This window comes from Oryctolagus cuniculus, chromosome 5 (genome assembly GCF_051225735.1).
Source record: "Oryctolagus cuniculus isolate XC-2025 breed Fujian yellow rabbit chromosome 5, ASM5122573v1, whole genome shotgun sequence".
Classification (NCBI taxonomy): domain Eukaryota; kingdom Metazoa; phylum Chordata; class Mammalia; order Lagomorpha; family Leporidae; genus Oryctolagus; species Oryctolagus cuniculus.
This window is the reverse complement of record NC_142871.1, coordinates 62,113,863-62,140,610: the sequence shown is the minus strand read 5'-3', so window position 1 is coordinate 62,140,610 and position 26,748 is coordinate 62,113,863. Positions and strand designations below refer to the sequence as shown.

At 38.1% G+C, this 26,748-nt stretch overlaps 1 protein-coding gene across 13 annotated transcripts in view; it reads left to right on the top strand.

Moving 5' to 3' along the window:
- CEP57L1 (centrosomal protein 57 like 1) overlaps positions 1–26,748 on the top strand; it is a 60,621-nt gene that overhangs the window by 8,507 nt on the left and 25,366 nt on the right. For 5 of the 13 annotated variants that reach the window (XM_070073730.2, XM_070073728.2, XM_070073729.2 and 2 more), the window contains exons 2-4: positions 20,396–20,558; positions 23,241–23,420; positions 25,688–25,809. In XM_070073730.2, the coding sequence (XP_069929831.1) occupies positions 20,399–20,558; positions 23,241–23,420; positions 25,688–25,809 (462 nt within the window). In that variant the 5' untranslated portion in view covers positions 20,396–20,398. Of the gene's footprint in view, positions 1–20,395; positions 20,559–23,240; positions 23,421–25,309; positions 25,402–25,687; positions 25,810–26,748 lie in introns of all 13 variants that reach the window. The other 8 variants (XM_089333850.1, XM_089333854.1, XM_089333853.1 and 5 more) reach the window with 3 other exon arrangements.

The window sequence follows — 26,748 nt, the reverse complement described above, 5'->3', positions numbered from 1 at the left end:
CCATTTTGTATTTCCACCACCAATGAATGAGAGTTCCTGTTGTTGTACATCTTGCTTGTTTTGGTGTTAGCCATGTTTTGGATTCTAGCCATTCTTCTAGAGATATAATGGTATCCAAATATTGCTTTCATTTGAGATTCCCAAATAATATGTTGAACATATTTTCATGTGCATATTTGCCACCTTAATATTATCTTTGGTAAGATGCCTATTCAGATCCTTTTCCCATTTCTTAATTGGGTTGTTTCTTAGTGTTGAGTTTCAAGATTTCCTTGGGAGAAAGCTTTTGGCCTAGCAGTTAAGATGTGGCTTGGGAAGCCCACCCTCCCTATCAGAGTGCCTGATTTTGAGTTCAGCTTATCAACTTTTTTCTTCCACGGATCATGCTTTTGCTGTTGTATCTAAGAAGTCATTGCCATATCCAAGGTCAGCCAGATTTTCTTTCATGTGATCTTCTAGAAGTTTTATATTTTTTGTTGTACACATAGATCTGTGATCCATTTTGAGTTAATTTTTTATGAAAAGCGTAAGATGTGTGCCTAGATTTATATTTTTCTTAGTAGTTTCTGCTGGGTCTGATTGATTATTTTGATCAATAATATTAAAAGGTAAAAAACTTCAAAAACAGCGTACTGAACCTTTAAAATTATGTAAGAGTTATTCTTCAAAACTGTTTCTTGGGAGAGAGGCTTGAAGTCAGCCAGGGAGAGCTTTATCAGGAACACATCAGGAGACAGGACTAACAGTTCCATTTCAGTGCTGCTTTGCTCTTATCTGTTGTGAACATGTGCATTTGGCTGAGTGCTGTAAGTGCAAATTGTTAGTGAGGGACACTTCCTACAATTAGGAACATTATTCTCCCATTGAATTACCTGATTTGTCTCCATTGCTATTTCTCTGCTACTTTTCTGCTTGGTCATGTCGAGTTGTAAAAATCCACCTGTGGTTTCTCCCCAGTCGTTTTGACCCTTTTATACTCTGGAGCAGTGAAGCTGTCTGAACCTGATGGCCACATACCCTTGTGTGGTGACTGGCTTCAAGTTTTTAAAGGGAATTATCTTGATTATCAACCATTTAATTACATAAGCAGTTCTGTGTCAAATGCTTCCTTGAGTTTTCTTCTTTTAGTTGTTAAAGGATATCTTGTCAACCGTGTATTTAAAACGTACCTTTGTATGTGTCTGTTGCACAGAAATCCTACAGGCTATTCCATTTTGAATCTTCAGATGTTATTTTGAAGGTTTCCTTACCAAGATCGATTTGAATGAGTTATTTTCAGCCTTTCAAAAACCTACTTTCTGAAACAGCCTTTCACAAACCTACTTTCATTCATACTATTCTCAGAATTAAGGATTTTTTATTATGTCATTTTGCTACCATCTTTCAGTAATAATTGAATAAACCACTTAAATCAAGTTTATTCTTTATTTTATCTAGTTTTTCTGTTTTTGATGTCCCCAAATTTATTGTACTGTTCTTTGCATGTCTAAATCCCCAGTATTACTGATTTAAAAGTCTAATGAGTAAAATTTTTTTTTTTTTTTTTGACAGGCAGAGTGGACAGTGAGAGAGAGAGACAGAGAGAAAGGTCTTCCTTTTGCCGTTGGTTCACCCTCCAATGGCCGCTGCGGCCGGCGCGCTGCAGCCGGTGCACCGCGCTGATCCGATGGCAGGAGCCAAAATTGTATTTGCTAAATCTATATTTATTTTGCCTTTCTTGAAATATTTGTGAACCAATTAAAGCACTTACACACAATTTATACCACGCATTTTACAAACCAGTCTCACTACTGACTTAGTTCTTTTTCTACTCATTTTCTTTATCTATATATTTTACATGAATATATAAGTAAAATATATATAAATGCATTAATATATGCATTAAATATACATGTATTAATGTATTAGAGGCATGATAATAAAATTCTGTATCATTTTAAAAAACATTAAAAGTTTCTAACAAAATATAATAAACAGCCTTTCATGCCACCCCTGGAATGAACAAATGTTCACATTTTGCCTCACTTACTATGTATTTTTTCAGTGAAATAAAATATTACATATGTTGTGGAAGTGTCTTTGGCACAGTAATGTATTGTCTTTGTGTTTTCAAAAATTTTTACATAGGAGACATCTTACCATAGCTTAAACTTGCTTTTTCATTCAACAGTATGTTTGAGAGCTTCTCTACGTTGGAAATATGGATCTAGTTTTTAAGTTTTAGCTGCTGTAGGTGTTTATTTTAGGAATATGACAATTTACTTATCCAGTCCTGATTAATGATGTTTAGTGTTTTTTTTTTTTCATTTATTTCCTCTGTTGTAAACAACAGTACAGTGAACATCATTATCTCTCCAAAAGACATTCCATTTCTGCTAGGGTTCACTTATGAATACTTATGTGGAATTGTTGAGTTATAGGATATATACAGCACCACGTTTTCAAATTGTCCTTCAAAATTTTATACTGCTTCATATTCTTACCAGCAGTTCATGGGAATTTTCATTTTAAGTTGCCAAATCTTTCTTTTTGCATTATTTTTATTTTATTTTTTCTGGCTTTTTAATATTTTCATCTTTTCACCCCAATTTCTATCATTTGTCTGTTTATTAATTGAACAGTGTTATTCTTTCTTTTCTAACTTATTTGAGAGGCAGTAAGAGAGAAACAGCATGAGCTCCCATCTGCAGTATATTCCCCAAATGCCTGCAACATCCAGGACTGGGCTGGGCCAAAGCTAGGAGCCCAAAACTCAATCCAGGTCTCCCACATGGGTATATAGGAACCCAATGGCTTGAACTATCAAAGCTGCCTCCCAGTGTCTGCATTGCTGGAAATGAATTGGGAGCCATAGCTGGGAATCCATACTAGACACTAAAACCAAAACAGCATGCAGGCCTGTTAACTGCTGGCCAAATTGTACCACCAAAGCTGTGTTTTTCATCTGTTACATTGGGTGCTCTTTTTAAATTTTTCAGTTTGTTATTTTGTTTTATAGAAGTTTTAATTTTAATATAGATCTTTCTATTCTTCATGTAGAAATTGTTTAAGGATCTCTTGTTACCCAAAGTCTGAAACACATTGTATATTTTCATCTAAATAGTTAAAGTTTGTTATTCATATGTAGCTGTTCAGTCTAGCCAGAAGCTTTTTTTTTTTTGCATCAAGTAAAGATATATTTTTTTACAATGAAAATAACATGTATTTGCACATTGCAAAGAGCCAGTCTTCCACATGAAAGTGCCCTCTTTTTTTTTTTTTAAAGATTTATTTATTTATTTGAAAGAGTTACACAGAGAGAGGAGAGGCAGAGAGAGAGAGGTCTTCCATCCGCTGGTTTACTCCCCAAATGGTTGCAATGGCCAGAGCTGCGCCAATCCTAAACCAGGAGCCAGAAGCTTCCTCCAGGTCCCCCATGCGGGTGCAGGGGCCCAAGGACTTGGGCCATCTTTACTGCTTTCCCAGGCCATAGCAGAGCTGGATCAGAAGTGGAGCAGCCAGGTCTCGATGAACCAGAGTCCATATAGGATGCTGGTGCTTCAGGCCAGGGCGTCAACCTGCTGTGCCACAGTGCCGGCCCCATATAACGGATCTTAAAAACTAGAAAGCAGTCTCAGCTGCTTATTCTTTTTCTCAAAGAACTTACAACTTTTTATTATTATCCCTACGATTCCTGTGGTATCTGAACCTATTGTGTTGAATGTATGTTTTAAAATTACATTTTCCAGATTATTATCTTGGGTATTTTATGTTGGAAATCATATTATCTGCAGATTATAATTCTGTTGCTCCCTTTTCCATTCTTGTATATTTTATTTTCTTTTTCTGTTTGCATTGCTTTGCCAAGGTTTCCAGCTTGGAGTTCAGTAGATCTACCAGTGATGGGCATTGTTATCAATTGGTATTTTAAATATCTGAGGTGGACATTTCTTTGAAAAGGAATACTTTTAGTTTTTTTTAGTTAATATTTAGGGGCTGGCACTGTGGTGTGGTAGGTTAAGCCTCATCCTGCAGTGCCAGCATCCCATATGGGTGCTGGTTCGAGTCCCTGCTGTTCCACTTCTGATCCAGCTCCCTGCTAGTGACCTAGGAAAGCAGTGGAAGATGGCCCAAGTGCTTGGGACCCTGCACCCACATGGGAGACCCGGAAGAACCTCCTGGCTCCTGGTTTAGGATCGGCGCAGCTCTGGCCATTGCAGTCATTTGAGGAGTGAACCAGCAGATGGAAGACCTCTCTCTGTGTGTCTCTCCCTCTCTCTGTCTGTAACTCTGCTTCTCAAATAAATAAATAAATCTTTTTTTTTAAAGTTAATATTTAGCTTATTAAATTTTTAATTTTTTATTTTTAAAGAGTATTTATTTATTTGAAAGGCATAGTGACACATATCTACTAGTTCACTCCTCAAATGGCTACAGTAGCCTGTGGTGGGTCAGGCTGAGCCAGGAGCCAGGAACTCTATCCTGATCTCCTACATGGGTGGCAGGAGCCCAAGCACTTGAGCCATCATTGTCTGCCTTCCCAGACATATCCTCAGGAAGCTGGATTGGAAGCGGAGTAGCCAGGATTTAAACCAGCACTCTAGTGTTTAATGCTGGCATCACAATGGGTGGCTTAACCTGCTGTACCACAACAGGATGCCCTCAGGTTGTGATTTTTTTAATGTAATTTTTCCTAAACCCTTGTGTTTAACTTACATATTTTACTATATATATATATATATACTATAGTATATATACATCATTTTGTATATATTACTATATATACTATAGTATATATATCATTTTTATATATAAATATTTTATTTAAAATAATCTATATATTTTATTATGTGAGAAAGTATTACAGTATCTACTGTATGACAGCTATATCATAATTCTGTCAAGTATTTTTGTAGGTACATCATTTTTATACTTTTTATGTGTCATTTGGTCAAATACACTAGAATGGTTATTTACTAAATCAAGTGAGCTGAGCTACATGGACACTACAATCTTAGCTAGTTTTTATAAGACAATCTCTTTATTTCTCTTTCTTTACTCTCCGGCACTAGAAAGGAATTTCCATATAGTCTGTGGCAAAGATGCTTTGGACAACTTATTAGTTTTTTACTATTATCAGTTGTTATTTCTTTAAAAAAAAAAAACAAATTATTTATTTGAAGGTCAAAGTTACACAGAGAGAGAGAGAGAGAGAGAGGTCTTCCATCTGCTGGTTCACTCCCCAATTGGCCACAACAGCCGGAGCTGCACCGAACAGAAGCCAGGAGCCAGGAGCTTCCTCTGGGTCTCCCACATGGATGCAGACGCCCAAGCACTTGGGCCATCTTCTACTGCTTTCCCAGGCCATAGCAGAGAGCTGGATCAGAAGTGAAGCAGCCGGAACTCTAACCGCTGCCCATATGGGATGCCGGCACTGCAGGCACAGGCTTTACCCGCTGCGCCACAGCACTGGCCCATAGTTGTTATTTCTTGTTATCAATTACGTAGTTACCGTGTAGAGCCTCACTGAAGAGTCTGCAGATAACACCTGAAGTCTGTTTTCTGGCATGCTAATCTCTCAAGAAAAGTTTCAAAAAAAAAAAAAAAAGATTTCTGTTGCAAATAAGTTTGGGAAATGCATGCTTCATTCCACTTTGGGGATTCTGTTTAGTAACATATTAAAGATACCAGACTACACATAAAGAAACTGGTTAATTTTGTTTTACCTGTTTCCTCAAACGTATTTGCCTAGAAATTAAATTATGAAGTAACACCACTTAACATCCTGCAAAACTAGTATTTTATGGAACATGGTTTTGTAAGTATTGCTTAATGGTCTGAATCTTCAGTGGGCTGCAGATCTTAAAATATTAGAGGATGGGCAGGTGTTTGGTTCAGCGGTGAAGTTGCCTCTTAGAACACCCACATCCCAGTGCGGCTTCCTGCTAATGTGGCTGGAAGGCAGCAGATGATGACTCAAGTCCTTGCATCCCTACCACCCACGTGGGAGACCTGGACTGAGTTCTGACTTCTTGGCTTCAGTCTGGCCCAGCTCTGACTGTTGCAGATATTTGGAGAGTAAACTAGCTGATGGAAGATCTCTGTCTCACTGCCTTTCCAAAAATAAAAAAATAAATAAATAAATATCAGAACATAAGTATGAAAAATAAAAAAAAGAACATAAGTATGTTTTTATTTATTTAAGTCAACTTATAATCTAATTGTCTTTGTAGCATGGATTGTCTCACCTCTCCCCAACTTTTCCTCTTCTCAAATTGAAATTTTGTAATGCATTTCAAAATTTAGCTCATCTATACTGAGCCTTTAGCAGCACATACTAGAAATACAAAATGAATAAAATGCAGTTCAACCCCTGAAGACCTAACAATGTACTGTAAATCTATAGTACCAAAAATGTTAAGTTTTAGCATTATCTTATTACTGTAAAGAAAGAATGCTACCAAGTAGAGAGTTTAAAGATGAATCCTCATTTCAGAAACGCTAAGTGTGGGAAAATATATGCATCAGACACAGCAGTTTTTGTGAACTATTTGATGCACCTAGTTTTATGTATCTCTACTGCATTGGTTGGATTCATTGCAACAAATGCTTACTGATTGACTGCCATGTAATAAGTCTGGATAAGAGAATAATGAGTAAGATATGGTCCCTGCTGTTTAGGAACTTTAGGGAAAGGCACATGTAGTCAGACATTGCTAAATAAAGCTATATTTGTTAAAGCAACTAAAACAAAAAAACTATATTGGATAAATAATTAAAATATTGCTAATTTAATGACAGTTTGATGACTTTGTAAAAGTTATAAATCAACCTAACTTCCAAAAGCATCTGTTGCTAATTTTTATTCTTTCATTGTTAGAATAAGCTGGGGGGGTACAGCTGTTGGTTAGTGGATAGGAAGGAGAAATGGAAGGAAATATTTATTTATTGGTGAATATGTGTTGTTGTTTTTTAAGGATTAGAACAGTTTCCTCCAGAGTGTCATTTTATGTTTTTCTCGGTTGTGATCTCCACGGTAGGTCTATTTGTCAGGAAAACAACTCTAGTGGTTGTAATATTTGTTTTCTTTGGAAAATTTACAAACTGAATAATCTTAGCCAAATGTGTTTCTCTGTGTTGATTTCCATAATGGAAAAATGTTAACCTTAAGCTGGCATCAATCTGCTATCAGTGGTTCTGTTAGTTGGCCCACCCACTGTCAGTGTGTCCACTTAGGGATTTTAAATGTCTTTCAATTTTGGCCTGAATAAATAGCATTAAGGAAATTAATGTTACTTTTTGTTTAAAAAAAAAAAAAACTGAGGCCGAATCTAGGGAGAATTGGATTATCCACAATTTATGAAAAGCAGTGCAGAAACGGAAAGGCACCTCATTTAGGGTATGGAGACCCAAGTTTGAATTCTTTATTTTTTTCCTAAGATTTATTTATTTATTTGCAAGGCAGAGTTACAGAGAGGCTGAAAGAGAGAGAAGTCTCCCATCCACTTGTTCACTCCCCCAGATGACTGCAACGGCTGGAGTTGGGTTGATCCAAAGCCAGGAACCTGGAGCTTCTTTCAGGTCTCCCACATGGGTGCAGGGACCCAAAGACTTGGGCCATCTTCCATTGCTTTCCTAAGCCATATCAGATAGCTGGATTGGACATGGAACACCCAGGATCCAAACTGGTTCCATATGGGATACTGGCACTACAGGTGGTGGCTTCACCTGCTTTGCCACAGTGCTGGCCCCTTAAGTTTGAATTCTAGCTTTGCCATTTATTGGATGTGTGACCTTAGCTAAGTCACTCATCTTTTTGCCTTAGTCTCCTTATATGTTAAAAAAAAATTTACACTTTTTAAGTTTCTTAAGGCTAAATTTGAAAGATTTTGTCTTTAGTTACAGATATGTGGAACACTTGTATAATAGGTAAGACTATATATTTTGTAGAATTGAGTTCAACAGTTTTGTCTGTAAGTATTTGAGCTTTACTCAAACAAAGGAATATAAATTTATATATTCCTAGAATTCCAGTTTCTTATTATTTTGTATTTAGTAATTAGTTAATTTTATTTATTTTTTATTATTATTAATTTATTATTTTGTATTTTGTAATTAGTTAATTTTCATTTACTTGAAAGGAGTGTGATGCACATGTGAACACACACACAGAGATCTTCTGTTGACTCCCCAAATGCCTGTAACATCCAGGGCTGAGCCAGGCTGAAGCCAGGAGCCTGATATGCCATCCAGGTCTCACTTGTGAGTGGCAAGGGCCCAAACACTTGAGCTATCATCTGTTGCCTCCCAGGGTGCATTAGGAAGCTGGATCAGAAGTAGAGAGGCCAGTATTCAAACCTCCATTCTGATATGGGATGTAGGCATCCCAGGTGGTGGTATAACCCAGTACACCACAATGCCTGCTCCCCTATGAAGCAGTTTAGAGATTTTGTTGATAGTCTTGTAGGCGAGTTGATATATATGTTATTCTATTAATGCGTGTATACTTTCAATTTTTTTCTAGAATCTGGTTGTCATAAAGCTTTTGCTAAGAAGTTAACCAAGAGAATCTTTGTCTAAAATAGATTGGTATTGATTGGAGAAGTAATCTCAGGACATGCTAAGAATGTGAACTTTTAGGAGTTTTGTTTAAATCAAAAAAGCTCCAGAAATACCTTAATTTAAAACAGTCTCAGGCAATTGGATAATATCTATCAAAAGCATTAAAACTGTGCTTGACGTAACATATAATTTCTAGACCGTATCAAAGTGAAGAAAATTGTTAATTTACATAAACATTTATGTACTGTCATTAAAGAAACTGTCCTTTAAAAGAATGATACAAGGGGCTGATGCTGTGGCTTAGTGGGTAAAGCCTGTGCCTGCAGTGCCGGCATCCCCTATGGGCGCCAATTTGAGTCCCGGCTGCTCCACTTCCAATCCAGCTCTCTGCTATAGTCTGGGAAAGTAATAGAAGATGGCCCAGGTCCTTGGGCCCCTGCACCCACATTGGAGACCCGGAAAAAGCTCCTGGCTCCTGGCTTCGGATTGGCACACCTCTGGCTGTTGCAGCCATTTGAGGAGTGAACCAGCAGAAAGAAGACCTCTCTCTCTCTGCCTCTCCTTCTCTCTCTGTGTAACTGTGCCTTTTTTTTTTTTTTTAATTTGACACATAGAGTTAGACAGAGAGAGAGAGAGAGAGACAGAGAAAGGTCTTCCTTCCATTGGTTCACCCCCCAAATGGCTGCTATGGCTGGAGCTATGCTGATCCAAAGCCAGGAGCCAGGTGCTTCTTCCTGGTCTCCCAAGCGGGTGCAGACGCCCAAGCACATGGGCCATCCTCCACTGCCCTCCCAGGCCACAACAAAGAGCTGGACTGGAAGAGGAGCAGCCGGGACTAGAACTGGTGCCCATATGGGATGCCGGCCCCGGCCCCCCAACTGTGCCTTTCAAATAGATAAATAAATCTTCAAAAAATAAATAAATAAAAGAATGATACAAGAAAGCATTTATCTGGATCATCATGTAGCACAGTGGGTTAAGCAACCACCTGCGATGCCATCAGCCTATATGAGTACCGGTTTGAGTTCCAGGTGCTCCACTTCTGATCTAGCTTTTTACTAATGCGCGTGGGAAAGCAGCCAAAGATGGCCCCAGTGCTTGGGCAACTGCCACCCAGGTGGAGTTCCAAGCTCCTTGGCTCAGCCTGGCCCAGTCTTGGTCCTTGCAGCCATTTGGGTAGTGAACCAGCAGATGGAAGATCTCTCTCTCTCTCTCTCTGTCTTTTCAAGATTGTTTTTACTCATGTAGTGAATATCATGAGGTCACATATAATGTAAGTATAAGAAGTTGTAGACAGTGTTCATGTACATAAGAATATTACTTATGATTGAACTTATTGTGAATTCTTTTGCTGTGCCTTTTGGCTTTGCCACTGTATGGCCTTTCTTTTTTGATGGACTATAATTTGTAGCTGATAGGGAGTGTTTAATTGAAGGATAAAATGTGATCACATTTAAGGAGGCAGAGGCTATATTAGCCAGGGCTAGTCTGGGTTAGTTTAGCAAACTGGGCGAGTTACAGTGATGAAAACAGCTTTGGAGGGTCAACTCCACAAAAAGTATTTGTGGAGTATGAAGCTTTTATTGGTTTAGAGCAAGTTCATAAAATCTTAAGTTAGTCATGGTATTGGTTCTGCTCCCCACTTCTTTCTCCTCCCCTGCCCCCCACTCTTTATCTTTCCACCTGCAAATCTGAGCACAACGTTTGGCACATATTAGGCACTTAGCAAACAGTATTGGAATTGATATGGAGTAAAAATGGAAGCTATACAGATTTCTTATTGTTTTACTGAAAAGTCATGAAGTATATTATGCAGACGCAGTCACAGACAGCCTATATAAATGCAAGTGAAGTTCAAAGAGCAATAATGATCACATGGTTAGCTCACACAGGGCCTTTCTATGCCATTTCTGTTTCAGCTGCTAGGAGCACTTGGATGGCACTCAGTACTTTCAGCTAAGTAAAATGTGCAATTGGAGTCTGATGAAGAACTGGGACATTTAAGAGGAGGGTAATATAAATTTTTGTAGGTACATTTTATGTAACATATAGTCTGTCAACTTTATTTAGCTTTCTCTTCAGCTAGGCAGAGAAACTAGGGTTATGTCCTTTTGCCCTCTGTGTTGTTCAACAACATATGCTACTTTTCCTGTTAAGACCTTAACAGCTGTGCCAACAAGTCTAGCTTGACAAGAAGTAAGGGCTTAATGGTGTCTCTTTACAGATCAGCCTGTCAGCATCTCTGTCCATCAGTAGATGACTGCAGCCTGTCAGAACAGTTGTTCCCCTCAGACATCTGGGTCAAAAGTCAGTGTGATAAAGATCCTGCAGCTTGCTGATAGGAATGAGAATCAGGAGTTATGAGTTGGGAGCTCTCAATACGAAAGAGAACAATGTTATGACAAACCTACGTGTTTGTGTTGCTTTCTCACAGAATTGTGTAGACATTATGGTTGGTAGGTGGAACTCTCTCTGGTTTCAATGACATAGTCATCTTCCTTTTACCTCACATTGATGTGTCTTTTCAGTAGAATTTATCTTGGTTCTCTGTGTGGTTTTTAATTCAGTTTCACAACTATTAATCAAGATTTGAGTTAGGTACTAAGGTTGCAAAGATGAAAGAAACTTAATCCATGTCCCCAAGGCTTGCAGTTTAATGGGGAAGTCATGACCATTTTGTTTCAATATAATATGTTAAACATATAGGTATACACAGAGGAAAATTAATTAGCCCAACCTCAGGGAGACAGGAAAGGATTAAAAAGCTTCATGGACCAATTAACTGATAAACTACCCGGCATTAAACTACCCGGAAAAGAGAACTAGACACGTGTTCACGCAGTAGAGACAGGAGCAAGAACTAGACGGAGAACAGGTCATAGAGAGCTCTGTATGCCCTGATGAGGTTCTTGGTCTTTATTCTTGAGGCACTGAGAAGTCACTGAAGAATTTAAAACATTGAAATAACATGTCTAGATTGTAATTTCAGCTACATCACTCGAGAGGAACATTAAAGGATGGTTTTAGTTGACAAGATTAGTAGCAAATCACCTTAGAGGCCATTGCAGTGGTCCAGGCAATAAATGATGAAGGCCTTATCTAGGGCACATAATCAGCGATGTTGAAGGTGAGAGAGGGTAGAGGATTCAAGATGTGTTTTAGATAGTAAGGTTCTCAGGACTTGAGGGTTAGGGAGTAGGGGGTGGTATCATTAAGTGAGGAAAAAAGCTTTTAGGGGGAAGTTTTGAATATAATGTCAAGATGCCTTTAGGACACTCAAGTATATATGAACTCTGTAAAAATTCAGAGATAATTAGGAAAAAATAAAGAACAAATAAATCAGAGTAAAAAGATATAAAAAAAAAAGATATTGCCACTTAAGAAGGACTGGGCCAGAGTGGGCATTCAGCTTAGTGGGATTTTTTGTTTAAATTTTTGTTACTATAAAGAGAACAGATTTCATGTATTTCATAGGTACAATTCTAAGAAGATAGCCATAATTCCTTCCCTTCTTCTCTCCCTCCCTCATTCCCCTCCTTCCTTCCTTTCTTTTCTTTAATTTTTGCAAAAACATAATTCCTGTAGCTTAGTGGTTAAGGTGCCCATGCCCTATATCAGAGTACCTGGATTCAATTCCCAACTCTGAAAAATAAATTTTAAAAAAATGTAATAAGAATGGCTGGGCCTAGAAAAGGCATTAAGTGTAAAAATTGGCTTTGTGCAGTAGTAATGTAAAATTATAGATATTATGGGGATCAATTTTCTACTCTGTAAAAGTCATTATATATATAGTTTATGAATCAACTTTTGGAGACATTGAGATTATAGTATAATATAAATTAAAAAAATACTGGATATAATTTAGTTTTTCATAATTCAAATGAGATTTTTTAGATTCTGTGATTTCTTGGTATTGTGATTATCAGTGATTTTAGTGACAAAATTTTGTGGGTTTTTTTGTTTTTGTTTTTTTGACAGGCAGTTAGACAGTGAGAGAGAGAGACAGAAAGGTCTTCCTTCTGTTGGTTCACCCCCCAAATGCCCACTACGGCCTGCGCACCACACCAATCCGAAGCCAGGAGCCAGGTGCTTCCTCCTGGTCTCCTATGGGGGTGCAGGGCCCAAGCACTTGGGCCATCCTCCACTGCCTTCCAGGGGCACAGCAGAGAGCTGGACTGGAAGAGGAACAACCGGGACAGAATCTGGCACCCTAACTGGGACTAGAACTTGGGGTGCCGGCGCCGCAGGCGGAGGATTAGCCAAGTGAGCCGCAACGCCAGCCAAGTGACAAAATTTTGAATATCCAAAACATATAAAGATTTTTGGATGTCAGTAATATCTAACATTTATTGTGTGCTCAATAAGTAAATTACCCAGCTCTATTTTAGTACTTTCTGATGATGAATTACATATAATTCTCTGAATAGATGGATAGTCTTATTTTTCCCATCTTATGGATAGGAAATAAATTTAAAAACATGTCTTAGGTCATACAGGATTCATCATCAAGGAGTCTTACTGCATACTGTGCTATAAGTATTCTGTGTTATAAAATAATGTAAGTTACAGCACACTGGCTCATTAGGGAGAATGGAAGCATAAAAGTACTTTAACAAAAGTCCACATAAAGGCAACATTTCTAGAAATAGAAAGTTATAAAAGCTGAAGGAATAATTTAACATCAAGAATATATATTTAAATTCCAAGAGGGATTATGTTGCCTACTAGGGGGAATGGAAACCTAAAAATTCAGAAAAATTAGGAGAATAGAAGAAGGAAGTTGAATTATTATAGGGAAGGAAGGGAAGAGTTTATGCCAAAGATTGATATTTAAAGGCTGAATTCTAAGGGAACTGAAACTCCCAGAAAAAATAAATAATAAAAGGGTTTATTATCACTGTTACTTTATATAAAACTTTGTGTTTTTTAACACTAAAAGAAAGGAAGTGACTTCACTAAGATCACACACCGAGTGTCAGAAATAGGAAAGAACCCAGGTCTTCTGACTCAATCCTGAACCTTTTCCATTACATCATTTGCCTTAATGAATCCACAGATTCATTCCTGCCTCCAGATCCACAGAAATGCCTAAGAACAGGTTTAGCCCAGCAACACTGAATCCGAGAGAGTAGTAGCAGCTCAGAGGAATGTGATGGTGAGAATGAGCCAGAGGTACTCTAATCAAGAAGATTGCCATGCTTCTAGAATCTGAGCAGTCTTCTGCATTGCCTGCTGATTGGAGTATGTGATAGAAAAGTTGCCAGAAGAAGAATAGTTAAGTATATAAATAATTGTTTTTCTTCCTGTTTTTAATAACTGCTGGAGGTAGTTATCTTCAGAGAGTGGAGAACAGTGAGTGTAGCTGGGAATCAACAGTCCACAGTGGAAAATTTTTACTTTTTATTTTGTGCCTTTCTGTGCTATTTTTGTTACCTGTGGATAAATAAATTTAAAAAAAATGAAAAATGTTAAGGATTTACTGAAAAATGTTACTGAAAAAAATGTTAAGGATTTCTGTAAATGAGACTATAGGTCAGTTTTTAAAATACAAGATTACTTGAAAAAGTTTGTAGAAAATAGAACTAACATAAATGTTTTGGTGCAAAAAAATTTTAAATCCATTCATAGTTTTTTCATTAACTTTCTGAAGACCCTTGTGTATGAATGGATTTCAAAGTGTTTTTGCACCCAAATAAACTTACCCATTAATTCCATCTTCCACAAACTTTTTGAAGTATCCTCAAATTTTTAATTAAATATCATTTTGTACACAAATTGTGCTAGCAGATTTCATCCCAGTAGTTACTGAGAAAGTTGATGTTGACATTCAGAGTGAATTTTCCTCAAATTTACATAGAAAAAATAATGTTATGTAACATAGTAATATAGTTTAAAAAGCGATGGCATTATAAAGCCATTCCCTTCTTTCTGTGGGAAAGTACTTTATAAATTATAGCCAGGGATGTGGGAAACATTACTTCATTTTCTACAGAAATGAAGAAAGCCCCTCCTCTCATACGCGTACATACATATGTGTGTAGATACATGTGTGCATTTGTTCTTGGACTAGGACACAGCTTTCTTGAGTGAAGAAATGCTCTGGCAGGGAGCAGCAAGGATGGATGTCAGATTAGGATTCTTCTATCAGTTGCTTTTGGCAGAACTGTGCTGGGCGGAGGACTCAGCCTATCACCCACTAAAAGCAAGGAGAAGCTAGCAGTGGTGGTTTATATAGCTGGTTTGTTTGTAAGTCAAACAGTGATGAATTGGAGGTTGCTTTTACTCTAAAGCAATTTTAGTCCTCTAGCGATTTATTTGGATGGTGTGTGCAAGGTGTCCGACGCATAACAAATCTACCCAGGCAGACAAATAAATCAATTCACAAGCTTTTATTAGGATCCTGCTACCGGGCCAGGGAAGTCACAGGTCAGAGGTTGGGAGGGCTCCTTTTATAGATACAGGGCGTGGGGGTTAAAGGTTGAGGCAGGTCTGATCCTCATTGGTTGACCTTTAGGCACCCGTGGGGACCTTGACAAGGACTTTTCTTCCCTGGAAGTACAGGAAGGGAACTCTCCATTCCCGGAAGTATAGGCCTTCACTCCTTGCAGATCCCAAAGCTACCGTCGTGCTTGCAATACAATGAAATGTGCTGTCTTTTAAGATCCCAGAGCAACTATGATGTGTAATTTGTGCAATATTTATATTACTCTGAAAAGAGATGGAAAATGTATGTTTGAACTAGGAATTATAATGTTTTTCTGGAAAATTATAAAAATGCTAAAAGATTTTTTCCCATAGTGTCATTGTTGAAGATGAATTTTTCTTTCTTTTTTTTAAAGATTTATTTATTTACTTTGAAAGTCAGAGTTACACAGAGAGAGGAGAGGCAGAGAGAGAGAGAGGTCTTTCATCTTCTGGTTCACTCTCCAATTGGCCGCAACAGCTGGAGCTGTGCCGATCTGGAGCCAGGAGCCAGGAGCTTCTTCCAGGTCTCCTACTTGGGTAGGAGGGTGCAGGGGCCCAAGGGCTTGGGCCGTCTTCTACTGCTTTCCCAGGCCATAGCAGAGAGCTGGATTGGAAGTAGAGCAGCTGGGTCTTGAACCGGTGCCCATATGGGATGCCAGCACTGCAGGCAGCGGCTTTACCCGCTACGCCATGGTGCCAGCCCCCAAAGATGAATTTTTCTTACAAAGAACCAGGATAGAAGTGGATGCTGTGGTTCAGTGGGTTAAGCTGCCACGTGGAATATCCGCATCCCATACTGGAGTACCTGGTTGGATCCTGGCTGCTCCCTTCCATTGCTGCTTCCTGCTATTATTAGCACCTGAGAAGCAGCTGATGATGACTTGGATACTGGAGTGCTTGCCTCCCATGTGGGAGATGCGAATGGAGTTCTTGTCTCCTGCCTTCAGCTGGGCTGGGCCTTGACTGCTGTGCACATTTGGGGAGTGAACCAGTGGGTGGAAGATCTCTGCTTCTCTCTCTCTGTCATTCTCCAATAAGTAAAATAACAATAGTGAGGATATGATGAAACTATTAAGTCAGCATTTATGGCCTGTGAGGAAGGAAGTATTACCAAGAGTCAGACTAGGACTGTATATCATCATCTTGGCAGGAGTACAGTTTGCTCTTGATCCTGTTGCATGTGGAGTCCCTAAGCAGCTATGAGTATGAGTAGACTGATCTTGCTCTTCATTTTTACATGGAGGAGCCTTTTTAGGTTTAGAGGAATTATAAAAATGGTTACATGTGATAGGTAGAAAAAGGATTTAAATTTTTTAGTAGCCTGTTTATAATTCTTTTTAAAAGCAAATCAACATATGGAATATACTTGAGAACTGAAAAATAGCTCCTCCTTCATAGATTCTGGACATTCAGAATAACATGTTTTGCTTACAGAAAGTGAATACTTTGCATTTATAAACTGTGTTAAGTGGTTTAAATAACTCTTCTCATTTTATGTCATTGCAGAGACCTCATAGGATATTACAATCTTAAAGAAAAAAGTTGAAACCAAGAGAAGTAAAGTTTTCAGAAGGTCAAAGGATAGTGAGAGAGCTAGGATTTGAGCTGAGGTTCAACTCCATAGGCTTTACTTTTGAATCTGGATATAACTGCTTCTTGAACTTATTGTTCATTGACTACATCCTTCTGTGAATTAATACTTTATAGCCCTTTACCATTTTTTAATTTTGATGTTAGTATTTTTATTTATAAAAGCTCTTTCAGTAATAATGATTTTAACCCTTTATCCTACATTGTAAATTTTTTTTTGGTTTTGCCTTTTAATTTTTTTTGTGTTACAGTATTAATTTTAATGTAGCTTTTGCTATCTTTTCCTCTACTTTTAAACATAAAATATCTTAACCATTGTAAGATTAAATATTCACTGATTTTTATTTATTTTTTTTTAAAGATTTATTTTATTTATTTGAAATACAGAGTTACAGAGAGAGGTAGAAACAGAGTGAGAGGTCTTCCATTTGCTGGTTCATTCCCCAGATGGCCACAATAGCCGGAGCTGCACCGATCCAAAGCCAGGAACAGGAGCTTCTTCTGGGTCTCCCATGTGGGTGCCAAGGACTTGGACCATCTTCTACTGCTTTCCCAGGCCATAACAGAGAGCTGAATCAGAAGAGGAGTAGCTGGGACTAGGACTGGCACCCTTATGGGATACCAGCACTTCAGGCCAGGGCTTTAACCTGGTACACCACAGCACCGGCCCCTCTTCACTGATTTTCATAAAATTACTTAAAAAAATTTTTTTAAACCTAATGTATCTGAAGTTTGTATTGATGTATGGACTGAAATGAAGGCTTAACTGGATTTTTTCTCAAATTTTTATAACATCATTTATTGAATGATCACCTAATGAATCATTTGTTGAATCCCGTTGAAGTTCCTTGACCATAAGTTATCCTCAGTTGTAAGAGTAGTTTTTAAAGAAGTATCTATTGGTTAGCCCAACCTTTACTGTATTTGCTCTTAAGGTGAGCAAGATGCATACACAAAGAAAAAACCTCAGATAAAAGAAACTGAGTTATTGCTTTCTCTGGTTTCTCTAAGGAAAAAAAAAAATCCAAACATGGAAGACTTCATTCTTTAGGAAATGGAGATTCCCCTATTCTAAGAATCTGTTATACTATCTCTGACTGCCTCCTAATGACATCTCCCTAATAGTCTCATGGAATTATGCAATATGTATTTTCTTCCAGAAGGAGTGACAATCTTTACAGCACAGTATTTCTATCCTGAAGGGTAGTTGCTTTATGTGGTTTCTCCTTAGTTGCAGCTGTTAAGGTCACATAATTTTATAGCCCGTGGAGACTGTGGGTAATTTCCCTGGTTGTTCACAAGCTGTCAGGAATGGTTCCAACAATAAATTGTGTTTCCCTAGGTTTTACCAGCCTTGATCCAAATGAGACCCACATTTTGCAAGCTTTTGTCCCCTCTTGCAGACACATAAAATGAAAATGTTCCACAGCAATTCCTGAGGTCTCTTCAGCTACCCACTAGTGAGGCCCCATGTCAGGCATACCAGAGTAGAGATTGGGGTTAGGTAGTCTTCTTTATTGTCAAAAGTTTCTCTAGAAATTTCTTTCATACATGCTTTTGACTATGTTCCTTCTAGTGATGTTCTTTCTCCCTCTGTGTCTATCTCTCTGTCTCATCTTGCTCCCTTACCATGCCCAAGAACCCTCAAGATGCCCAAGCTGTGTTAGTGGGTCTCGGACAACTTCTCATTCTGTTGGAATATAATGTCTTAAAGCAGGGAGCTGATGCCACATTTTTTAAAAGAGATACTGCTGAAATATTTCTAAGTTTTCATTTGTATCCCTCTCTCTTCCTAGAACCAATGTATGAGTCCATGGAACTAGGTCAGAGATAAATTAGAATGAACATCCCTGTACTGTACTCAGGATACCGTCCCTTCTTGAACAAGTAGGCTTTTTTTGGATCCAATTTTTTTTTTTTGCACATATTTCATCTTCCTTCAAAGTGAGTTTTCCCCCAGGGTGCATCTGTTCTTTATGCAGATAAACTGCTAGTGAGCTTACGTACTTGTTCATGACACAGGACCAGATTGTAAGGTTAAGCTGAGACCGCACTGCAGTGCGAACCCTTGAGCTGTACGTCACAGCACAGCCTGTCTTCTCTCATTTCTTATTGTTTCTTTTCTTTCTCCTTACCTTATTTGTATCTTCTCAGTGAGTTGTTGCTCTACTTATGACCACTGTATTATGTATTTATACAGTTAATTTAAATATGCAGTATAATTTGTAACTTATCAGTAATCTTACTGGGTATTACTTCATATACATTTAAAAAACTCAAATTTGAGCCATTTTTAACTGATACACAATCCAGTTTATACAATAATATTATAGTGGGTTGGAAGAAGCAGAATCCTTTCAAGGACTGCAGTGTATAGCAACTAATGGCAAAATGTCATTCTTTGTGCTGTTGGAGAAAGTCTTCAGGAGCTGAGAACTGAGCAGAGAGCTTAGTAGCTCCAATGTCCTTGAGATAGCTTCAAACACATCCTTCTCCCTGAAGATGTAAAACCATCTTCAGAACTTAGGTACCTCATACGTAAGTGGAGGCCCTACCTTCACTCAATAATGAGCCAGACATGACTAACTTTGATCTCTTATTTTTTTGAAGGAATAGCAACTTGGATAGATGCAGGGTCCCATGGGAACAAACACTGTCAGAGCAGCAGCACCTTGGAGGGATGGAGAAATGATCAGTAGATGATATCTAGTGCTAATAACAATAGCAAGAGCTCCAAGTATTTCAACAGACTTTCTAGGTCTATATAGCCTCTCATTTACACCAGTCAGAATGACCAATCATGGCAATGATTAAAGCAAAACAGCCCTAGGGCATGAAGTCTTCCCCCTGCCCTTCCAGAAGTACTGTCATGGGAAGTGCCTTCCTTGTAAATGGAATCAAGGAAAATGCCCAATTCTAAAAAAATCAAAATAGGCTATTTTTATAATGCAAATATTGGGTTTATATTTCAAATTTTGCTTTCTTGCTTAAAATTGTGCCAGTGAGTTTTTTTTTTTTTATGTGAAGAATTGTTACCTTGTTTCTTCCATTGTGGTTCTGAAAAAATTTAATTAACATTGGCTAGAATCTATTAAGGATATGTTTCTAAAATATTTCAATTGTGGGAGGAAAATAAAATGATTTGGAAGAGTTAGATAAAAAATTACCTGCTAAAATTATTTTAAAAACTATACTACCAAAAAGAGAGAAAAACAAAAATAAGGATACTTTAGAAGAATCTTCAGATTTGGAACCTTTCTAAACTAGATGGTTAGAATGCTTTTGAATTAAGTAGAGATGTATCTTATTCAAGGGTTAGATTCAGAAATTTCACGCACCCAAAATTACCCTTGAAAGTCTTTTAGGAAGCCAGAACGTCAGAGGCCAATGAGTCGATATTAGAGAATCACATTATATTGTTGGCTTGTGTTTAAAAACTGTATTATGTTTTAGATTATGTACTTTCTCTTTAAACCCTAGAATCACACGGGTTGTGGAGAGGTACTGGAACTACGATAGGTAATGTGGAACTTAATAGTTACTGAGAAATCAGCAAGTTCATGTCACCCATTCATGCTTACACCGGAGTATATGTTTATTGAGAAACTGTCCATTCTGTTTACATAGTAAATACTCATTTATTGCAGAGCTTATTATAGTTGAATTTATGTTTATGAAGATATAAGGCTACAGCATATGATTATGCTGTTATGTTAATTTCACCCAAATTTTTGTACGTTTTTGTTCTTCAAATAGGAAAGAATGACACTATGCTATATCATTCCTTTATTCTTTTCAGATAATGGATTCTGAATTAATGCATAGTATAGTGGGAAGCTATCTTAGACCACCAGAAAGGGGGTTTATTCCATCATTCACCCAGAATGAGTCACTTCAGAATCACTACTCTGTGAACGAAGAAGTTACCTCTTCTAAAGTGCTTCAAAGCCCGAATAGCCAAGGTAATATTAATCCAAAATTTTCACATTGGTTTATAACAAAGTGGGTAACGTTTGCTGTGAGATGTGTGTAACCTATCATTAACTATGTGGTCTAAAGTGTCTAGCTGTCAAACCAGACCCCTTAGAACAGATCTTTTTGTCACTGAAGTTCTGAGCTAAACCTTCGTGTTTAAGAGAAAAATACTTGTTAAAATGGCTTGAATTTCATCTTATAACCTTTTAAACTTCCCCTATAGTTACTGTACCTGCATGTATTTATCCTCTAGAAATAGGTTAAACTGAAACAACTTAAGGGAAGAACTCTCCACAAGGCTTGTTTTCCAAAGTATTGTTAAGGGGAACAAAATTATAAACCTACTGAGGTGTGTTGTAAAGCTCTTAAAAGTAAGCCACCAAGGTTCGTGGATGGAAATGTAGTGCCCAAGTCATTTTTCTTTAAAAGGCTGTAACAAATACAGATGAGTCGAAAAGGTGTAATATATATATATTATGTATATAATATATGTAATATATATTATATATTATGCATATAATATATAATTATATAGGTAATATGAATATGTAATATAAAATATATAATATATAATATAAAATTAGAGGAATGGTACAAAGTATGTTATAAAAACATCACTTTTATGTAGAAAATTGTATGTGTATTTAATTCTAGATTCTTCATGTCACTTCTGTTGCTAAGTTTCTATGAACTTAGACAAGTCAATATTTTTAATTTTAACTTCTTTAGCTATGAAGATTAAGATAACCAGTTGGGTACATGTCACAGGTTTATCATAAAAACATCATTACAAAACATGAAAATACTCTGGAGAATGAAAGATCAGATTTGGAATCATTCTGAACTAGTTGATTAGAATGCTAGGGAATTAAATGAAATTGTGTCTTACTCAAAGATTAGGTTCAGAAATTGCATATATCCAAATTATCTGTGAAAATCCTTTAGGAAGCCAGTATATCCAAGTAACTACAAAATACTAATATTGTGACTTTAAATATGCACTTAGGAGAATCTTAAAATGGGATCAGGAAAATATTTATGGCTCTAGGCATAACTTAATACCATACAGAATACTTTCATAAACACTAATTTTTTCCTTATTTTTAATATGCTATAATAATGGTTATCATCTAGCTTTGTGGAATAAGCCACAAGAAATAATAGTCCAATTAATGAGCCAGCTACAGAATCTGTGTGAAAAGCAATAAATATGATCTTTATCTCATTTGTAAAAATCAAATGATAAATGTCTAGCAAACTTCTTTCTATTTGGATAACAACTATATGAAAGTTAATTTATAATATTTACATTCCATTCATCGCTAGTTTTATAGTTTGAACTTATAACTGAATAGAAAGTGTAAAATAGTATCTGAAAATAATTTCTTTATTTCTTTTTATTTATTTATTTTGACAGGCAGAGTTAGGGAGAGAAAGAGAGACAGAGAGAAAGGTCTTCCTTCCGTTGGTTCACCCCCCAAATGGCTGCTATGGCCAGCGCACCGCGCCGATCCAAAGCCAGGAGCCAGGTGCTTCCTCCCGGTCTCCCATGCAGGTGTAGGGCCTAAGCACTTGGGCCATCCTCCACTGCACTCCTGGGCCACAGCAGAGAGCTGGCCTGGAAGAGGAGCAACCGGGACAGTATCCGGCGCCCCAACTGAGACTAGAACCCGGGGTGCCGGCGCTGCAGGCAGAAGATTAGCCTAGTGAGCCACGGTGCCAGCCCTGAAAATAATTTCTTAAAAAGATTGATTTATTTATTTGAAAGGCAGAGAGAGAGAGTGAGAGATCTTGCATCTGCTGGTTCACTTTCCAAATGGCTGCAGTGGCTGGAGCTGGGCCAGCAAAAGCCAGGAGCCAGGAGCTTCTTCCAGGTCTCCTGTGTGGGTGCAGGAGCCCAAGCACTTGGGTCGTCCTCCGCTGCTTTCCCAGGCCCATTAATGGAGCTGGATCAGAAATGGAGCATCCAAGACTCACTTGAACCAGGGTCCATATGGGATGCTGGTGTCGCAGGCAGCAACCCAAACTGCTATGCCACAATGTGGCCCCGTGTATTTGAAGATTTTTAACTTTGGACTTAGCTGAGTCAGGAAGATATTATTAGTAAATTGAGTAAAAATCACAGTAGCACATGTATGTTACTGGCATCATAAAACCATTACATTTTAATCATTTTTCTAATGAAAGAAACTGATCTTATCTGTCTATATTTTTATCACAATTTCTTGGACAATTTAATATATGGTTGTACTTTGACTAAAAATGAGCACAAGAACTGAAAAAAACCTTTAGCTTTGAACCAAATTGCCATGTTAACTAGTGGATTGTACGTTTTAATTTTCTTCATCTGTACTCAGACTCCTCTGCCTCCTAGATCAGGCATTATCTTACATTTAAGAAATATTTATCTTCTTCAATTGTGTTCATTCGCTATCTCCATCCTAGAAATGACTAAATACAGTCATGCACATATTTATTAACAAGATATGTTGGAGAAAATTTGTTCCTCTTTAGAATTTTAGTCCTTATTCTCCATTATTTTGACAAATATTTGTTACTTGAATAATTTTTGACTCACTAACAAAATGTATTGCTCTTTTTTTATGTTACTGTAATTGTAAATGTTCAAAAGTTTTCACTCAAAGCATCAAACAATTTTTTTTCAACAGCTCTTATTTTAGCCTTAAGAACTCTTCAGGAAAAGATCCATCGTTTAGAGCTCGAGAGAACACAAGCTGAAGATAACCTGAACATTCTTTCCAGAGAAGCGGCACAGTATAAAAAGGCCTTGCAGAATGAAACAAATGAAAGAAATCTGGCACACCAGGAACTGATAAAGCAGAAAAAAGGTAAAAGCACGCAAACAAAAACAGTAGTTCTTAGAAATGAGGGGTTACCATAGTTTACAATTTGAAACAATGAATTTCAGTAGATTTACTCAAATACCTTTGTTCTAATAGACATTCAGACCTTGTTCTCAGATGTTTCTTTATTTGCAGAAAATGAATGTAACTTTGAATTTACTGCTATTATACCTATTATCTTAGTTTATAAATTCTTCAGACTAAAAGAAAAATTAAATTTTAGACATTGTATATAGAAATTAAAATATTTTCAGAATAACCAACAAAATCCAATTTAACCCATAATATAATTGAGATGCTTTACATTTTTGTTAATACTGATTTTCAAAATTTGAAATATAAAGTGACACTAGAAATTAAATGACATAAGAAACAAAGTGATTCAAAAATAATTTATCTACTTTGAAAGGAAAACAAGGTTAATTAGAGGAAATAGGTAGGTTGTGGCATCTGTGGAAATTAGGAAGCGACATCTGGACACAAGTTTTAGAAATGTGGAGGGCATGGCCGGCGCTGTGGCTCACTAGGCTAATCCTCCGCCTGTGGCGCCGGCACCCCAGGTTCTAGTCCTGGTTGGGGCACTGGATTCTGTCCCGGTTGCCCCTCTTCCAGGCCAGCTCTCTGCTGTGGCCCGGGAGTGCAGTGGAGGATGGCCCAAGTGCTTGGGCCCTGCATCCCATGGGAGACCAGGAGAAGCACCTCGCTCCTGGCTGCGGATCAGCGCGGATCAGCGCGGTGCGCCACAACGGCCGTTGGAGGGTGGAACAACAGTAAAGGAAGAAAGACCTTTCTCTCTGTCTCTCTCTCTCACTGTCCACTCTGCCTGTCAAAAATAAATAAATAAATAAATAAAAATTAAAAAAAAAAAGAAATATGGAGGGTATGCTCTCTATAGAATTTTACTTCAACACTTGGGACTTTTTCTTTTCTTGTAACATATAAACTTATAAATAAGTCTTGAATTTGTGTTTCAGCTTATAAGTAGAATAAAAGATGGGGAGAAAAAAATTCTGAGATAATTGGATGAAATTAGAGCTGAGGGAAGTAAAATGTTAAAGGATTAGAAAAATGTTGTTTAGGGGCCGGCGCTGTGGTGCAGCAGGTTAACGCCCTGGCCTGCAGTGCTAATATCCCATAGGCTCCGGTTCGAGACTCGGCTGCTCCACTTCCTTTCCAACTCTCTGTTGTAGCCTGGGAAAGCAATAGAAGATAGCCCAAATCCTTGGGCCCCTGCACCCACGTGGGAGACCCAGAGGAGGCTTCTGGCTCCTGGCTTCATATCTGTGCAGCTGTGGCCATTGCGGCCAATTGGGGAGTGAACCAGTGGATGGAAGACCTACCTCTCTCTCTCTCTCTCTCTCTCTCTCTCTTCCTCTCCTCTCTTTGTATAACTCTGATTTCAAATAAATACATAAATCTTTAAAAAAAAGAAAGAAAAACATTGTTTATCTCTGTGAAGGTAACCTGCTGTCAGTAGTCAAAAGCAAAGGAAAATGGGAATAATGGAATTGCATATTCCTGAGTTTCCTGGAAGAGAAGAAATGTATTGATAGGTAAGAGACTTGATAAAATAGGTTTCAAAATTGTTTTGTACCCAAATAAGCTCGTCTTTTAATTCTGTTTTCCATGACTTCTTCAAGTACCCTCATAAACCTTGTTATTTCCCAGAACATCTTGCAAGTCACTGTCATCCTCCTCTTTCAGAAATATGCCCTCTGGGTTTTGAGGGAAGGCAAAGTTAAATCAGTAACAGATAGTTAATGAGATACAGCATGAGGGCCAGCGCTGTGGCTCAGTAGGTTAATCTTCTGCCTGCAGCGCTGGCATCCATGTAGGCACCGGTTCTAGTTCTGGCTGTTCCTCTTCCAATCTAGCTCTCTGCTATGGCCTGGGAAAGTAGAAGATGGCCTAGACACTTGGGCTCCTGCACCCAGACCTGGAAGAAGCTCCTGGCTCCTGGCTTCAGGTCAGCTCAGCTCCGGCTGTTGCAGCCATTTGGGGAGTGAACCAGCAGGTGGAAAACCTTTCTCCCTGTCTCTCCCTCTCACTGTCTGTAACTCTGTCTCTCAAATAAATAAATAAAATCTTAAAAAAAGAAAGATACAGCATGTATATTCATAACTCTCAAGAGTCAGTACTGACAGCTAAAAGAAGCCTTGAACTTTCTGTTCTTGATTAAATTACCTAATGCGTTTCTCATGATAACCAGATATGTGATAATCAACTGACTCATTATTTTTTCTTGTTCATAGATATAAGTATACAGTTAAGCTCAGCACAGTCTCGTTGTACACTTCTCGAAAAGCAACTGGAATATACAAAGAGAATGGTTCTCAATGTAGAGCGGGAAAAGAATATGATCCTAGAACAACAGGTGAGCATGCTTTCTATAAGGAATGATAATGTAATTTAATATGTTTTTTGAAAAAACATCATGGGAAAATTGTCATAACCTTAAGTAAAGTAGTATATAGATGTCCACTTACAGTATTGGCAGAATAGATCATTTGGACCATTTTATTCTGCAGAATAAAATAAGAAAAAAAGTAGATAAGGCCAGCCTCGTGATGCTTGGGATGCCTGCATCCCATATTGGTGTGCCAGTTGGAGTCACGGATAGTCCACTTCTGAGCCAACCTCCTGCTAATATGCCTAGGAAGCAGCAGGTGATAAGTCAAGTATCTGAGCCCCTGCCACCCGCATGGGAGACCCAAATGAACTTTCTGGTTCCTGTGTTTGGTCTGGCCCAGCCCTGGCTGTTGCAGCTATTCAGGGAGTGAACTAGCAATGGAAGTTTTCTCTGTCACTCTGTCTTTCAAATAAATAAATATTTACAGGAAAGACTAGGTAGAATATTAAAAAAAAAAAAGAGAGAGAGAGAGAGATACACAAATGCATTAGAGAACTAGTAAGACACTAAAAATCACCAGTTGAAATCCATGTGTAGACTTAAATCCAGGGAATTCAGACTCCTTTCTTCTGAGGGCATTTTGGATTCCAGAAAAGATAGTTTGGAGACTATGCCTTTGACAGCCACCCTTCTGGAGCTAAGGCAATCAAAGTTAGGGTTCAAGGCCTACCAAGAGTAGAGGGGCCAGCGCTGTGACGTCGTGGGTTAAGCTGCCACCTGCAGTGCCAGTATCCCAAATGGGTACCGGTTCAAGTTCCAGCTGCTCCACTTCTGATCCAGCTCCTTGCTATGGCCTAGAGAAGCAGTAGAAGATGGCCCAAGTGCTTGGGCCCCTGCCCATGTAGGAGACCTGGAGGAGGCTTTTGGCTCCTGGCTTTGGCCTGGCCGAGCCCTGCCATTGTG